At 39.5% G+C, this 16,020-nt stretch overlaps 1 protein-coding gene across 1 annotated transcript; it reads right to left on the bottom strand.

Annotated features, from left to right (window-relative positions):
* Nucleotides 1-1,083: 1,083 nt before the first annotated feature.
* Nucleotides 1,084-15,829, bottom strand: foxp1a (forkhead box P1a). Its single transcript, XM_007560777.2, has 16 exons — nt 15,713-15,829; nt 13,090-13,230; nt 7,593-7,730; nt 7,416-7,505; nt 7,122-7,242; nt 6,233-6,335; nt 6,031-6,138; nt 5,830-5,917; nt 5,441-5,518; nt 5,140-5,335; nt 4,431-4,507; nt 4,199-4,300; nt 3,889-4,016; nt 2,331-2,385; nt 2,025-2,191; nt 1,084-1,936 (listed from the first exon to the last, which is right to left on the bottom strand). The coding sequence occupies exons 2-16, from the start codon at nt 13,213-13,215 to the stop codon at nt 1,774-1,776; spliced, it is 1,740 nt and encodes a 579-aa protein (XP_007560839.1). The 5' UTR covers nt 13,216-13,230; nt 15,713-15,829; the 3' UTR covers nt 1,084-1,773.
* Between the last annotated feature and the right edge of the window lie 191 nt (nt 15,830-16,020).

A 16,020-nucleotide genomic window follows, 5' to 3' on the forward strand; every position in this document is an offset into this window, starting at 1 on the left:
TACTACTGGTCTCCATAGCAGTACACAGTCTTCCACCAAAATGAATTCCTGTAAAGGTTGTCAATCATGAACCGTGTAAATGTGTTAGGTTTTCAAAGAGCTGCTTTACTTCTGGTTATCTGGACCAGAAGGGAACAAGCAGAGGCAGCATTTAGTTTTTGATGCCCCTCGTCTCTGGAACAAACTATCTGAAAACTGTTGGTTCTTTTAAATCAGGATAGAAAGCATTTTTAATACATAATTTAGCATAAACAGAGACTATTTGCCACTGTTTACACTGACTTTAGGAGACCGATTTTAATTTAATGATGTTATTGATATTGTACTGTTTTTGTGTAACTAACTGCTTAACTGTGTTATTGTCTTTTGTAAAAGAGATCTTTGATCTCAAGGAGTTTTACCTTGGTTAAATTGAAGGTTGATTGGATTTTTCTGTGTTTACTGCAGATTTTGATTACAAAATCTGAACTTTTTGAAACATTTGTTTCTTTTATGCCATGCCTTCATGCAGATGCTGTTATTATATTTATCTTTCCTTTGATGTCCTGTGAGGCATTTTTGATTGCCTTGTGTATGAATGGTCCAACATGGTTCAGTCACTGTTTTAAACAAGTAAATCTGAATAAATAACTTCATTCTCTTTTCTTTTCTTTCCCATCTAAAGAAATCTAAACTCTGTGCTTCTGGGTTTTTTTTTCTCTTTCTTTAAATCTCCATCCAGCTGCACCAGATGCTAATTCTGAACCTGGTTCTGTCGCAGTTTTCTTTTTAAGAGCGACTCAACTCGATGGAACAGGCTGGACGATTTTAGATTTTATTTTCATTTTGCATTTGATCAACGGAATCACACATAATTCAATTTATGTGTAATCTCACTACATGATTGCACTATCTAAAAACAATTTTGATTCATCGATCAAATAGGAGTCCATATAATATCTGAATTAGACATGTTCAAATTGATGTGCTCTCTAAAAATAATTTTAGTATATGTTATAATCTAAATGAGCTTAATGGATTTAATAAACTAACATTCCCAAGAACAACCTGGGAATAAATTACAAAAATCACAGAGACATATAATTTCACATAGATCATGAGCAATTTAATATACATAGAGATGCATTGGTTTACAATAAGGATAAAATCTGTTTTATAATGTAATGTTCATGAAAGGGTGAAAAACTTAAATATAAAGAAGCAGTGTATTCTTCAGATCAGCTGGATCGATTATACTTTGAATACAAACAGATCATGTTGGCAGTGAACATTTTTATTTTTATAGCAACATTTTTCTTATGTCCTCTACAAATCTTCATATATAATGATTACTAAAAATAAAATCAGGTAGTGTGGCCCCCCTCACAGCACAAAGCTGCAATTAAAACAAGGGAACGTTTATTGTTAAGTGCTAACTATTGGTGTTCCCTTTCCTTTGGCTTCTCTCATCATGGTCTTTTTTTATTATTGTGAAGAGATAAACTGTATAAAATGAGAAAAATCACAAACAGTTTCACAAACGTCTTATTGTGATCTCAATCACCTGTACAAAAACAGCTGAGAGCTAGATTACCAAACAAAAACTAATGCTCCAAAATTTTTATAACAATAAAAAATAAAAAAAAATAAAAAGAAGAAGAAGAAGAAGAAGGGAAACAAAACTCTAAAGGACAGAGTGTTTGGTTACACAGATGAAGCTGCTGCTTTCTGGAATGCCACTTCACACATGTTGTGAGTGATTTGGCGTCGCCGTGGAGAAGCTGGACCTAATCGTCAGAGAGAAGGCACGCGATCGAAGTGAAGCTCGGTCCTCTCCGGGCTGCCGTTGATTTCCTCCTGGAGCATTTCGGGGCTGTGGCCATGCTCGTCCGTGCTCTCCGGAGACTCGTAGGGATAGTTTTCGCTGATCTCCTCGTCCTCCTGCTCTTCTTTAATACTGAGGAGAGGACGCGCGCTGTCAGAACTGACGTTTCAAACCAGCGGGGAGGAGCGCGGCGGAGAAGGCGGGGGAAGGGAGAACTTACAAAGCTTGAGGAGGGGACTGCGTTGCGCTGCTGTCACTTTGGTAGCCACATCCGTTGGCCAGCGCTCCGTTCATCTGCTCCTGGAGAACGTGAGGCAGCGAGTGCAGCGCGATGCTGCCTATCGAGGCCGGGTTGTACAGGGAGTTGTTTCCATCTAGACCAGCATTCTGAGAGGGGCGGGGGGAAAGAGGCATTAAGTGTCTCAAACGTGCCAACTTTTAGCTTCGTGTTCATCTTTCATAATACTAAGCTTTTAAAATGGCAAAAAAAACAAAAAAAAACAAAGCTTGAGATCGTATCTCTCACCTGAAGAGCAGACCCGGGCAAACTCTGGCGACTTTGAGAGTTCTTCAGCAGAGATCTATTGGCAAAAGAAGATATATATTAAAAAGTTGCAGCCAAATGGGGAAAATGTTACAGCAATATCTAGATTCAATGGAAAAAAAGTGCAAAACGCTTCAAAGTAAACACATTTTCATTTGAGTAGTAAAATTTTAAACTAAAGATTTTATCTTCAATCTAAACTCAATTTCTTTGAAAAGTGAAAAAAATTCTGTGCTTAAAAAATATGATTTTTTTTGTACAGAATGACCATTAGCAGGCTTAGCAGCATCCTTAACAACTTTACAGGAGTGTTCAGGAAATTTTAATTAGTATTTCCACAATTTCTGTTTCTGCCACTCAAAATGGAAAAGACGACATGACCAGCCATCCTAGTAAAGCAGATGCATATTGAGCCTCTTTAGGTAAAAATTAGCTTCAAAATCATCTACATTCCATATGTACAGACAAAGCAATGATTAGACGGAAAGACTTCAAATAAATGTACTTTTGCCTCACTGTAAATTTGAGAAAAATCTGAAATCCTTTATTTGAGCACATTTGGTCAGTGAGAGGAAAGCAGCAGAGAATATGTGCCATTAAATTAAGGCAGGTCAATGTTGACCCTCATGCTCAGGAAATGGCTGAAAGAACAGAGATGTTTCTGAGGTTCTTCAAAAAACTGAAATTTCTTACATGGCTTTTTTCACACGTTTATGTAACATGAATGCGTCCACAACTAGGCTTTAAATGTAAGCACATTAAAATCTAAAATATCTCAAGCTCTGGATTTTTAAAGCAGTGAGTGAAGAGCTAACAATAATATTTTGGCATATTAGATTTTAGTTGAGACATTTTTTCCTTCCTGCAATTTCCCAAACAAAAAAACCTGGCAAAAATCCAAGGAGAAAGTTTTTAAAAAATCACTTTAGTAGTCAATTCCCTTTCCTTTTGAATTTCATATGTGGGCAAAGGATATATAAATAGCAGTTATGCTTTTTTTTTTTTTTTATAACCCAATTCCTAATTTTGTGATGCACAACACACAAAAAAAAACCTAACAAAAAAAGTATAAATTCTTGTTTTATTACAAGGATCAAAGATTTTTTTAAGTCTACATTTATTTCTTTGTGAATCCCAGATCAGACTGCCTGTCACTTCCCACCGTAAGTTCAATGATTTATTTAGCAGAAGTCATCACTGACCCTTTTCTGTACCGGCGCCGACTTGATTTAAATCAAATATACTGTAAATCTTTCACCTTCCCTGAGCTGTTTACGGTGTTGCTGTTGTCATATTTTATTTAAAGATGTCGAGATGCCCTTCGGTGTCCTTAATTTTGCTGCACAAACACAACAAATATACGCGGTGTTAGAAAAAGCAAACCCGCGGGGCTTCTTAGCTTCAACGCTTGCTTACAGTAAATATCGCAGGCGCTCGTGAGGCAGAGTGACAAGGTCAAGTTCTTTGATGTCGGGCGCCTGACTTCTAGTGAGGCGGGAAAGCACACGGCGTACCGTCTTACTGTCGACAGTGTACATACCCGTTCCCAGCAGCCTTCTGAGGCCGCCGCCGGTGGAACTCGATCTCGTCTACCGTCCACACGGCTCCCTTCACGTTCTCCAGGCGCACAAAGCATTTATGCAGACTGAGGTTGTGTCTGACAGCATTCTGGAAGATTGAAGGAACGCGTTGCGCCGTTACACAAATGTCATGTAAATGACCACTAAATGTGAATTAAAAATTACAAATTTACCATGATAAATGATAAACGATAGGATAAATGCCCACCTCTAATTTAAATACAATGAGATGTTTTATGTTATCTTTAAAATGTGTTATGTTATGGATACCTTCCAAGTAGCTGCATTGCGCCTGAAATATGCAAAGTTCCTGGTGAACCAGTTGTAGATTTCGTTTAACGTCAGCTGATTGCGAGGCGATTCAAATATAGCCTGAAACAGACAAAAAGGGAGTCAGAGATGCTGCTTAAAGAGTGACCGAGTTATGGAGCTACGCAAAAGAAAGCTGAAAAAAACCAAAATATTGAAGAGTTATATAGCACATACAGTCAGGACGTGTTACCTGTCTTATGAGGGATGCGTATGTAAATGGAGGTCTAACTTCTGTGCTCAGGTAGAACTCTTTATTATCAATTATATCTGTAAAAAAAAAAAAAGCATAAAAAAGATGTTTGTGAACTTAATGTAAGAAAAAGATGCAACAAATAGAAACCGCTCATTCAAGTGAGATATTTAAAATGCCATGCAACGTATCTGTACCCACTGCGCTTGTGTAAATATTGTCATGTTACAACCATAAACTTCAGAGTAATTTATTGAGATTTTACGTGACAAACGTGGCAACGCAGCACATAATTATAACCTGGAATGTTTTGATTTTTTTCTTACAAATACAAGACTTTTTTTTTTTTTTTACCAATTCCGCTGCATGAATTCATTTCAAGTTTTACCACAGATCTCTAAACACGATTTGGGTCTAAACTTTCAGACACAGGAATATGCTTTGATCTAAACCGTTAGAAGTTATTTTTAAGCTTATTTCAAGTCAACATCTTGTTGGTACCATTAGATTTTAAGAATAGAAATGCACATCACAGTTTTCAGGTCTTCATTTACAAAAAGCTTCACGATTATGCACTACTAATCGTGTCTCGAGTGTCCCGGTAAAACACAATGAAGTTCGATATGGTTGTAACGTCGCAGAGGTCAACGGGTGTCAGCGTTTTGCAAAGCGCTGTAAATCCTGCAGATACTCCTGATGTGTTCGGTACCTTGGCTCACAGAGCGGCTGTATCGCCTCCGTACAGGCGTGCTGGTGAACAAGCTGTTGGGGGTGAGGACTGACGGCGAGTCAGAGAGCGGTGTGAGGGGCGTGGAGGGGGCGGTGGCACTCTGAGAAAGACTCATAGGAGGAGGGGCTTTGGGCAATGTCACTGGGGTGAAAGACACGTTAGACCCCAGATTCACCTGCGCACACACACACACACACAAAAAAAAGCACAAAAAAATTTGTTATCTACAAGCCCAGCGGAAGACGATTGCAAAAAGAGTAAATGGTAAATGAGAACTAACGGGCTGAGCGGCAGGTTTGGGTTCAGACGATTTGAGATGAGCCATCATAGCTTGCAGTCGCTCCTTGTCTTTCTTCAGCTGTGTTAGATGGAGGACCGAAATAGAGCGTGAGGTTGGTGAATTCACAGTTTTAGTTACATGGCGTTCAATGTGTCATCCTGAGCGCTGTAATTATCCAAACACAACACCTCTGCTTCCAGGGAGGGTGCAAAAAACACAGCAGAGCTACAAATACATCCACGTTTACTTTGACAGAGCTGTCTTTTAAAACTAATAAAAACATTTTAGTTGTACGAAAGTAAAGCACGCAAAGATAATTCTGGTAAACCGAAGAGGATTCATACATTTTTTATTTTTTTGTTCGAGAAAGAAACCAGCGTTCTCCGTACCTGCAGCTCCAGCTGTTGAACAACCTGCATCTGCACACGGCACTGCGCCGTACTCTTGTCGTCAAGTGTGTGGTCGCTGTTCAAATGTCTAGACGTAAACAAATATGTTTAAATGTTAATTAGTCAGAGGACGCTGACAAACTGTAAAGTTGGGCAACTAGAAGGAGATTTAATACATTAAACGTCCTTGTATGTACTCACTTCATGAATGCCTTAAAGTCTCCAAAAACAGTCTCACAGCCTGGCCATTTGCACATGCCGTTTCCGTACAGAGGATGGCTGTTCTGGGGGCTTTCCTCCTGTGACCCACTGCACAAAACGCAAACGTCAGCCATCAACAGAACCTCCCAAAAATACATACAAACATGTGCAACCAGAAACGGAAAGCAAGTAAACTGTAAACCTTTCTTTCCTCTTCAGCAGGGCGTGGTGACCGTTGGTGGTCGACTGGCTGGAAGACTCTCGGATGTCTCCACCGGGAGAGAGGACGCTGCCGTTTTCACACCCTGAAGAGTCACAAATAGATAGACGGAGTGTTTCCTTAGAGATATACGCAGCTACAACACAAGTCATCTGAGTGAAGCTCAGATGAAGATCTGCTCCACACCAGGCGCCATGACATCAGAGGAGTCATTAGAAGTTTATTGGTTTGATCAAGAGCGCCCACCCCAAGGATTACTTAAAGTAAGTAATCCAACTTAAATATTTTCAATTTATCTGCTATATTTTGAGTCCGAATCATTCAAACATACAGAGGAAAGAATATGTGGGCATGAATCCTATTTCACATTCAACAGGAAACCAAACGATGCATTTTGAGCAAAAGATCTCTACATAATTGGCCTTGGGTCTTTCCAATCAGCTTAAAGAATTCATATTTTGAATTTTAATCAAAACCTATGGTAAGCATAAATAAACCCAGCTGAAATGCGAAATGTCCTAACAGAGTCCCGAGGCTGTAGTTCAGGTTGTTCAGCAGCCTACATGCAGAGCAGTCGAACCTGGAGACGCTCCAACCATTTCAGCTCAAAATACGTTAATGAAGCAGGTTTGTACACACCGTTTCCATTTTCATTTGTGTCTAAGAAGACAGCTTCAGCAACCCAACCAATTAAAGATAAACATTTAGCTGCTTTCTTCGCTAAATTTAACCCGCGTAGACCCTCCAAAAAGTTCTAGTTTTTGAAACGGAACTTGATTTGATTCCTCCACAGGAAGTTTCCTTTTAAATTTAACATCCTCCATAGTGGGAGTAATGAAGGGAAGACGTGGGGCCGTGCGATGCGTCATACCTGGAGCTACAGTGGGGGTGCTGGGGAGCACAGACAGCAGGCCTTGCCTCTGCAGGTTGAGGAGATGCTGCTGCTGCACCTGAAGCAGCTGCTGCTGGATGGCGATCTGCTGGGCTGTAAGCTGCGACAGACGATCAGGGATTAAACTTCCCACAAATATTCTCTGTTGGGCTAAGAAACAGGAGCTTTCTGGACTTTGTATTTACACAACATTCGGTGTTCTGTTAATAACCACAAGTCAAAGCAGTCCCATTTAATTACTGCCCTGACGTACTGAGTAGTTCTGCAAGTTACCTCTTGAGTAACTATCCCGGCGTTCTTCTGTTGCAACAGCTGCATATTTATCTGCTCTTGCTGATTCTTGAAGACCTCCTGGATTTGTTGCTGCAGACATATTAATAGCGTTAGAGTGACGCGGGCACGGGGCCTGTGCTAAATGCGCCATACGAAACGAGCTGGTCGTGCCGTCACCTGGTGTAACATGAGCGCCTTCTGCTGCTGGACCAGCACCTGGATCTGCTGAGAACTGAGGACGGGCGGCTGCGGCACCTGCTGCAGCGGCTGCGGAGCTTCGGCGGGCGGGGTCATCATCGACAGCGACGCTGGAACCTTCGTCGTCAAAGGAGAGAAGATCAGACTGGTCAAAGTCTTTCTCAGAAATCCAGGGAGAGGAGTCATTAATTGTTTCTGAGAAGGAAAAAGGGTTGGAGCCTTTAAAAGGGACATGTGCCTGTTTACCAGGTTCCACAAACTCAAATTCAAGATGTTTTAAGACCATTATGAATTAAATTTAAGCCCTATATCACAACAAAAAATGTAACAAAGAGATGCAATAGTTTTTGTTTTTGTTTTTTTTTTTTCAGGGGATCAGTTTCAGGGGAATTTTCGGTGTTCTTTTTGTGGCTCTTGGCTTTGTGCTTCTCACATGGCAACCCTCATAGCGTCAAACGTTTTCGAAGAATGTGCGTAGTCTCGATCAGGTTACATACAAGCCAGCGCCAAAGACAAATGTTGTCCAGTCAACTGCCGATAAATTTTACACACACCCATCATAGACGCAAAAAAACACAAGTGGCTTTTTTTTTTTTTTTTTTTTTGCTAATGTCGTCCAGCCGATAAATATAAAAATGCAAAAAAGCCAGCTAGCGAGTATTAGCAGCAAGCATTCAGCTTGTTGGTGGTAGGCTTAATCGCCTCAAGGCAAAGAACGCAGTGAGTGAAAACAAACGTCCCATAAGAAAATAACTTACATAGTCACGACAAAATTTTAAATCCGTGACTATTTAAGGCCTCAATTTTAGATTCATGAATTTAACACTTTTTAAGGATGCTCACTGTGAACCAGATATTCAGGGTGATCAAGTCAAGTCAGGCATTTTCTGGAGGACAATACTTTTCTGGATGTTATTTCAGTGAGCAGGGAGTTTATAGGCTTGGATTTTGACCCAACAGCTGCTTCCATTTCGTCCATAATCTGCTACAATGATTTACCTAAAGATGGATGATTACCAACTAGAGCAGCATAAATCAGAAACCAACAATTTGATGGGCTTTTCTGTGACTGTCAAACAGTAAAAAAAAAAAAACAAACAAAAAAACAGAAAAAAACAACAACATATCTTTCCAAGTCCATCAAATGCATCAAAACTAAGAGCTTCCTCCATTTTTGGTCAATTTGTTCATCGACTACCAGCACGTCCTTCGTATGAATTCATTGAATTTCAGAAAACGATAAGAGACACGTGTTTGGTTACTTAAAACAGGATAATTCTGAAACTACTTTTTTTATTTTCTATTGGGCTGAAATTTCTGCATCGACAAACAAAAAAAAACACACGTTTGTCCAATCCAAAAAACGTTGAACCAATCAACATTAAAATCGGCTGGCCACGCTTAAATGGCTAACTAGAAAATGTAAGTATATTTCAAAACATCTTTTCTATCAGCTGCTAGATAGCCGAGCTCATTTTTCTATGGTCATCTTGGATGCCAATGGCTCTGATTTGTATAGTCTGTGTGTATAAAACAACCTGCAGGTTCCTGCAGTTCTCCTGCACTTGAACCGCAGCACATCAGACGTTTCAATGGGAGAATGTGATGATTTTCAAATATCCTCGAGTTTTGCACCCATCCTCCTTATGCACTGTATAAACAAAACTGCGCATGCCTTAGAAGAGAGGGAAGTATAAAAATACAACTTTATCTTTGTTGCTGCTTTTATGGCGAAAAGGTTAAAAGATAAGAAACAGAGGACACCGAGTTCAGGCCGAACAACACAAAGTAACATTCCTCACAGTGAGTCAACCAAATTTAAATGAAACTAAATTAAGACCAAACGGGACCCACATTATTACAGGAGGTAATTGGTGAAATATAAGCAAAGCATAAACAAATAATGGCCTATCAACAGCATTACTCTCTAGGAATCATGTGTCATTATGGACATTTTTGTAACTGAGTAGTGTTTTTCCCCCTTGATCTAGTCATTATTTTAGCAATATTTTTATATCAACTTCTTCATTGGAATTTTATTTTAATCCTTTTTTTTTTACTACATGAAAAAAATTACTACAAGCTTAAGCATTTATTCCCTTTTCCTGCATAAATCTTTTAAACTATTTCATTCTTGCACCAAATTAACTATATACAAAGCGTAAGAGTTCACTCAATTGCATTGATGCACCACTATATTTTTCTGCTTCTTTTTTTTTAGGTCAAAACTGCTCAACTTCAGTCTGGATCAAAACTCTAAAATGTTAAACATTTACCAGGGTAACAGAGGACGGTATGGTAACTATCCGTCCTCTACTAAACATCACAACACCAGTATTCCTGGTATTCGTCCTGATATTCTGGAGGGACTGGTTCTGTTACTTTACAACACCACATTTGATAGGCGTAAGGAGACGTGTGCAGGATTTTCAGTCAAACCATGGTTTTGTGATGGAAATATGTAATGTATCTATGTCAGTGCATCCCTGAGCTCTTCACTTTTTCACCCAGAAAAGCTGAACATCAAATACAAACATAACGTTATCACACATTACAGTTGTGATGAGGAGCTGTCCGCACAAGCGATTAGGTTTGGATAATTAAATTTCTAATTTTCAGCTATAAATCTCTTCGGGTTTGAACTCGTTTTTAAATTGGACGCAACAGCTTTCGGTGTTGTTTTTGGGAACCAGATTGCTGCCCCTCCCACACTTGTTGCCATCAACTGGTTGGAAAAAAAAAAAAAAAAAAAAAAAAGAGGCTACAACACCTTCCCTCACTTTCCAGAAAGACAATTTTTATCTTGATTACATCTTAAAGCATTAGATCATGGAATACCTTTTTGTTTTAGTTTTAGTGTCAATTCAGTCAAATGTTGTTTTTTTCTAAATGTTATCATTCAGTAATAATCTCAAGCTCAAATCAGCTTATTAAAAAACAAACAAAAAAAAAAAACAAATAAAAAAATAAAAATAACTACTGAACCATGTATAATTAAACCCAGCGCCACTCAGGAAAAATGAGCTGTTATTCTTGCCTAACCACCTGTTATTAAATTCTTTCTGTAATTCTCAGTTCAACTTTGCGACGTGACCCGAGTGGTTCTGACATTACCGCTAAAAACAGCAGCAGAAATACAAAAACAACCAAAACACAGGATGGCTCAGGGGAATTATAACTCCGGCGAAAACAACAACAACATCAACAGCAGCCAGAACCCGAAAAACAACAACATCTTCTTCTTCTTCTAGTCGGAGCAATTATCACCCCCCCCCAAAACAACAACATCTTCTTCTTCTTCTAGTCGGAGCAATTATCACCCCCCCCCGTTCCCCCCCCCCAGCCCGCTTCACCCCCACCCCTCAACCGTCCCCTTGCTGTCAGCTTCACAGCTCAGGAGTTGTTTATGGTAAACATAAACCGAGGAATCAAAATGGCACAGAGATATAAATAATGAATAAAAAAAGCACACAGAGCCTGTTTACGAAAACAGAACTTGAGATTCGTATTTTAATTAAGGTTTGAACCACAAACAAACATTCCTCTCCAAAGGCACAGTCTGTTTGGAGTCGGGTAAACAAACTGACAGAGAATTTCACACAGGCTTTGGGCTAACAATAACAGAGGACTGCCTCCTGGTTTGCCCTTTCTTATGAAACTGCGTGCTGTAGAATGGCCACTAAAGCAATGAAAGGAAAAAAGAAGAAGAAAAAAAAAAAAGGCAGGGTCCATCCCACGGACAGAGCCAGTTGGCCCCCTCTATTTTTTTTTTCTGTGGACACCATCAACACAACAACAGCCTTCGCCTAATCCCCGTTGCTATGGCAGCGTGCAAGTCCAAACATCTTCTGTTGTTGTTATTGTTGAAAGTCATACCAGTGAGCAACTGAGTGTAAACACAGATCTGTTCCCGCAAGACTGGTCTTGTGAACTCTTTTGAGAAAAGACTGACAGCAGAGAGAAATGCTGAAAACATGCAGGGAAAAGAAAAAGAAAAAACACAAACAAACAAACAAACAAAAAGCTTCTCATTCCGGAACCGATACTTACTGATGTGCTGCGTTTAAAAATAAAAACAGCACATGCACTTGCTGATAAATCCAAACATCACTCTTATGCAAAAAAACAAAAAAAAAAACAAACAAACAAAAAGAAACATAGACAATAAAGGAACTAATTACAAAAGTCTGGCTCTATATGCTAGAACACAACAAGCCTGAGCGTCTCCATTGGAAGGTTTCTGAAACACTTCTCGGCAACTATGAAAATCTAACCCAGCTTTTCCACGTGACGCAAGCGTAAACAGACCTAACAATATAACACTGATCCCTCCACCCGGCAGGAGCCGAGCTCCCCCCTCCTCTTCTAAACCTCAGCTCCACACACACACACACACACACACACTCCTCCAAAACCCATTCCCTGCACTCTCCTTCAGAGTGCAGGGAATGGTAAAGAAGCTGAGAAACACAGACGAGAGAATAGAAAGGTTTAAAGACTCATTAAAGTTATCTAAGTGCGCGGGTACTGTGTAAAAAAATAAATAAATAAAATAACTGTGGTGCTTGGATATGGTTCAGATGAAACAAATCTATTCACGCGTTAGTGGGTGGGGGAAGCATCTGGATCTGCTGAAGTGGAGATAAATGTTTATCCATGTCTCCTTACACCTATCTAGTGTTACAAAGTAACAGAACCCCTCGCTTCGGAATGATGTCATGAAAAATATCGAGGTCATCGTTTTCAGCTGCAACAAACACGTTTGTTCTCTTTCCTTTCCCAGTCAAATGTCTTTCATTCGCCGGTCAGTCAGCCAGAGATCAGAATATCAGCTCCGATCAGCGACGGTTCCACACTGAAAAATCCAATTTGCTTTTCTTCCATTCATGAAACCGAGAAACTCCCAGCACTTCTTACACATATATACGCCTATAACTAAAAGCATGTGCGCTCTGTTTGGGTTAGGTAAAGTCCAGATAATCTATCGCAGCTACAAACAATTTATCTAAAGAAGATAGAATGCAGAACTTTTTCTTTTTAATTCTAAAATTAAAATTGGATGAAAACTGGAATCAGGAATAAATGTGGAAATCATACGAGCCAGGAAAAGACTGATCTGTGCATCTGTACAAAACACCTTAAAGAAAAATATAATTTCTTTTGGAGGCTGAAGTGTTGTAAATTTAAAAAAAAAGATCTGTGAAATATGTTTTTTTTAATAACTGCACCAATTAATCAGCTGATTTGGAATTTGACTGGGTTTTTTTTTCAGAATCGGCTCCGATCGACAATCGTCAGGTCGAATACTGAAAACCAGATGATTTTTTTTTCCCCCAATCCAAATGTATCAAAACTAAGAATGCATCAATACGTAAAAATGATTTGAATCGGTGTCGGCCGGATTGACGCATCTCTAGTCATTATTTGAAAAGCTGACTCTGATGGACTGAACGAACGCCCCGTGCGGACGACTGACCCCTGCGACCTCTGGAGGAGGAGTCTGGCTGCTCTTCACTCGACTCTCATTCTCAGAAGGATTTCTGCTTTCTATGTGGATTGCTTGTATGGTGTGTCCTGCTGGATCTGACTGGGACTCATGCATCTGGACTTCACTGGCCTGCAAGAAAAGAAGAGAGAGAAACAAAAAAAGAAAGACGTGAAAGTCACTCAATGAAGCCGTCGAGGAATGGCGGAAGGCTGAAAGCATACATGTTTGGCCGCCTTCAACGAGGCACGAGAGGCAACGAGAGGCGACAAGAAATTCATTCTTCAAGAAGAAATATAGAAGAATCGGCAGCAGCTGAAATGAGCGTCACAGCATGGTGGGTACGCGAGTGAAAAGCACTAAAAGCTGAGAAGTTCGCTTCTGCGGCCCAGCCCAGTAATACAAACACACTCTACCACTAGTCAGAGAGGAAGATGTTAAATCTATTTGTTGAATAACCAAGTGCTGCCATGACTACTGTAAACACAGGGGCCCTGGGTCCGTGTTTATGTGCAAACATATCTTCCTTCTGGAACAATTTACCATTAACCAGGTGGTGCGATAAACGGCCGTGGCAGGTAGCACAATGCACAAGTAGGCTTTTATGTATACAGCTTGGGAGTGTTTGAGTAAAAAGCTCAGCAGCATAAACAAAGGTAAATAAAGAAGGCAAACAAAAAGCATAAGGAGAAGGAAGGCAGCACAGAAATCCAGCGCCTAACATGCTTGAGAGCTCCACATTTTGAGATTAATCTTCGAATCAAATCAATCTCATACGCACGACTGAGAGGCAACAGTTAGAGAACATCAGATTAGACTGCACTGCATATACTGTGATAAACTTAAGGCCAAGAGTCTACAATGAGCAAAAAGAAAATTAAAATCAAACAAAAAAAAAAACAAAGGTGAAAAATGATGACTAATCAGCAACAAGTTAAGTCTAGCTCTAGAGATGTGTCATCCATGCTCAAGACATAACTTATACCTCTCAGCTTCCAGTAATGGCCAACTAAAGCTAAGATCTGTTGAAAACAGGCAGGGGCTTGGTAACGTCTGCACTGTTTATTTTAGCTCCCGGGATCAGGATTAGTTTGGAAGACAAAGGGCAGAGTTTCCTGTAGAGTTTTTTAAAAGAAGGCTGGAGGGGAAAGCTGAGCATAAGGGCAAAACTGTAAACTTTGTCAGCCACCTCGTTCTGAAAGTAATACAAACGTTATCTGGTTGTTCATCAGGTTTATCTTATAAAAAAAAAAAGCACATCATATTTTTTTTTCAAACAAAGTTGTAACTTTTCAAGGTTTGGATTTTGTTTTTGCTTAAATGAAACACTTTAAGTTGTAATAACTACGATTTTGAACACCAAGCTAAAAAGAGCATGATTCTCAGATCAAAGATGCACCAATAAATGGAGCAAACATTTTCAAATGATTTGTTGATAGGCTTTGATCAGTGGTCAAATGCTCAAATACAGACAAAATCAAATTCCACCCCCCCCCCCATTCATTTAAGTCTTTTTCGACCTGAAAATGCTTTAACCAGTAGCGTGTACTTCAATGCTAGTTTAATTAGTTCAGTGGAAATCTGATTATCTTCTAAGGCATGTTCATTTACATAAATTCAGTTATCTTGTAATTTCTTCACTTTCTAATAGATTGAGAACTATTATCTCAAGGAAGCCACCTGCAGCACATTCTCTCTCATATGTGCCCGAGTTTTTACAGGAGTAGAAAAAATGGAAATCGGTCAGAAACAGCCTAATTGTTGCATATCTTCCTCAAAGTTTTAAATTTGTAAGTGTGATAGATTTATGATACTTTCTGAATGCAGCTCATTAAGACACAATTAATTCTTTAGTCCAATCGTTTTATTTATTTGTCAGTATTTTTAATTTGTGCTGTGTTCCTTATGTTCATTTTTATATGTACTCTCACACTTTTATAGGATATGGATCGCCAATTAAAAATAAAATTAAACAGACCTACAGTGAAAAAACGAACAAACAAACAGAAAAACAATATAACACTCAATTACAGTTATAATACTGGAACAATTAGGACTGTAATATCCAAAATTAACCAAACGTTACAGCTAACTGCGTTCTGAATCTGAACTAAGTGCAGCCATTTCACTCGCAGCAGCTCCAACCAAGAACTTAAACTTATTAAGGACCAATAGAAGATGTCACCTGAAGTGTATTATTGTAATGTTATCTTTAACTTGCCTTGAGGCGACATGATCACATCCGATATCCGTTAACGCCAACCACCGCAGTTCTGGGTTTCCGTTTAAGATTGGAGCCATTAGCTTACATAAGCTAGAGAACCAGATAAACCCTGATACTTGAGTCTAATAGGTTAACTATACAAAACAATCGAGCAACATACATGAGAGTCAGCTTCACAGCAACGCCGTTTTCAATCAACATCACGCGTGGCGTGCACGTTAACATCAGCCCTAACAAAAGCTATATTATGGGTCCTGACGTTAGCTCAAATGAAACGGTTCTCCCTCTCCTCTTCGCTGCGCCTCCAGGTGGTTTTCAAAATAAACCCATTGTTCATGCCTGTAATCGTTCAATATAAGGGAGTGAGCTGGTATAGTGTCGTTTACTCACAGAAATATGTGCGAGCGGACAGTCTTTGACGCTGGGTGGTGTCAGAAGAAGATCCCTCGATGCTCTCTGCCTTCCTCGGTAACGAGCTAGCCACAAGTTGCTAACGGGGGCGTGGTTTGGGTAAAAGTAAACAATGGTGACGTCATGTTAACACGAGGACTTCTAAATTTTTGACGCAAGTCACTGCAGGAAAAATGTTTCTTCTATAATAGTTTTGAATAAATAGATAAAAAAAAATTAACACAACCAAACATTATCATGCAGTGTGTAAAATGTTAGCTTGTTCATGAATAAATTATGTCTCGAAT

This window comes from Poecilia formosa, unplaced genomic scaffold (assembly GCF_000485575.1).
Source record: "Poecilia formosa unplaced genomic scaffold, Poecilia_formosa-5.1.2 Scaffold120, whole genome shotgun sequence".
In the NCBI taxonomy this organism is placed as follows: domain Eukaryota; kingdom Metazoa; phylum Chordata; class Actinopteri; order Cyprinodontiformes; family Poeciliidae; genus Poecilia; species Poecilia formosa.

What these genes read in the sequence shown, in the direction of transcription:
- foxp1a (XM_007560777.2), bottom strand. Translation starts at nt 13,215, where the DNA reads ATGCATGAGTCCCAGTCAGATCCAGCAGGACACACCATACAAGCAATC. An exon ending in TTCAACAGCTGGAGCTGCAG is followed by an intron (nt 5,519 to 5,829) that starts GTACGGAGAACG and finishes CATCTAACACAG; the next exon opens with CTGAAGAAAGACAAGGAGCG. An exon ending in CCAAACCTGCCGCTCAGCCC is followed by an intron (nt 5,336 to 5,440) that starts GTTAGTTCTCAT and finishes GTGTGTGCGCAG; the next exon opens with GTGAATCTGGGGTCTAACGT.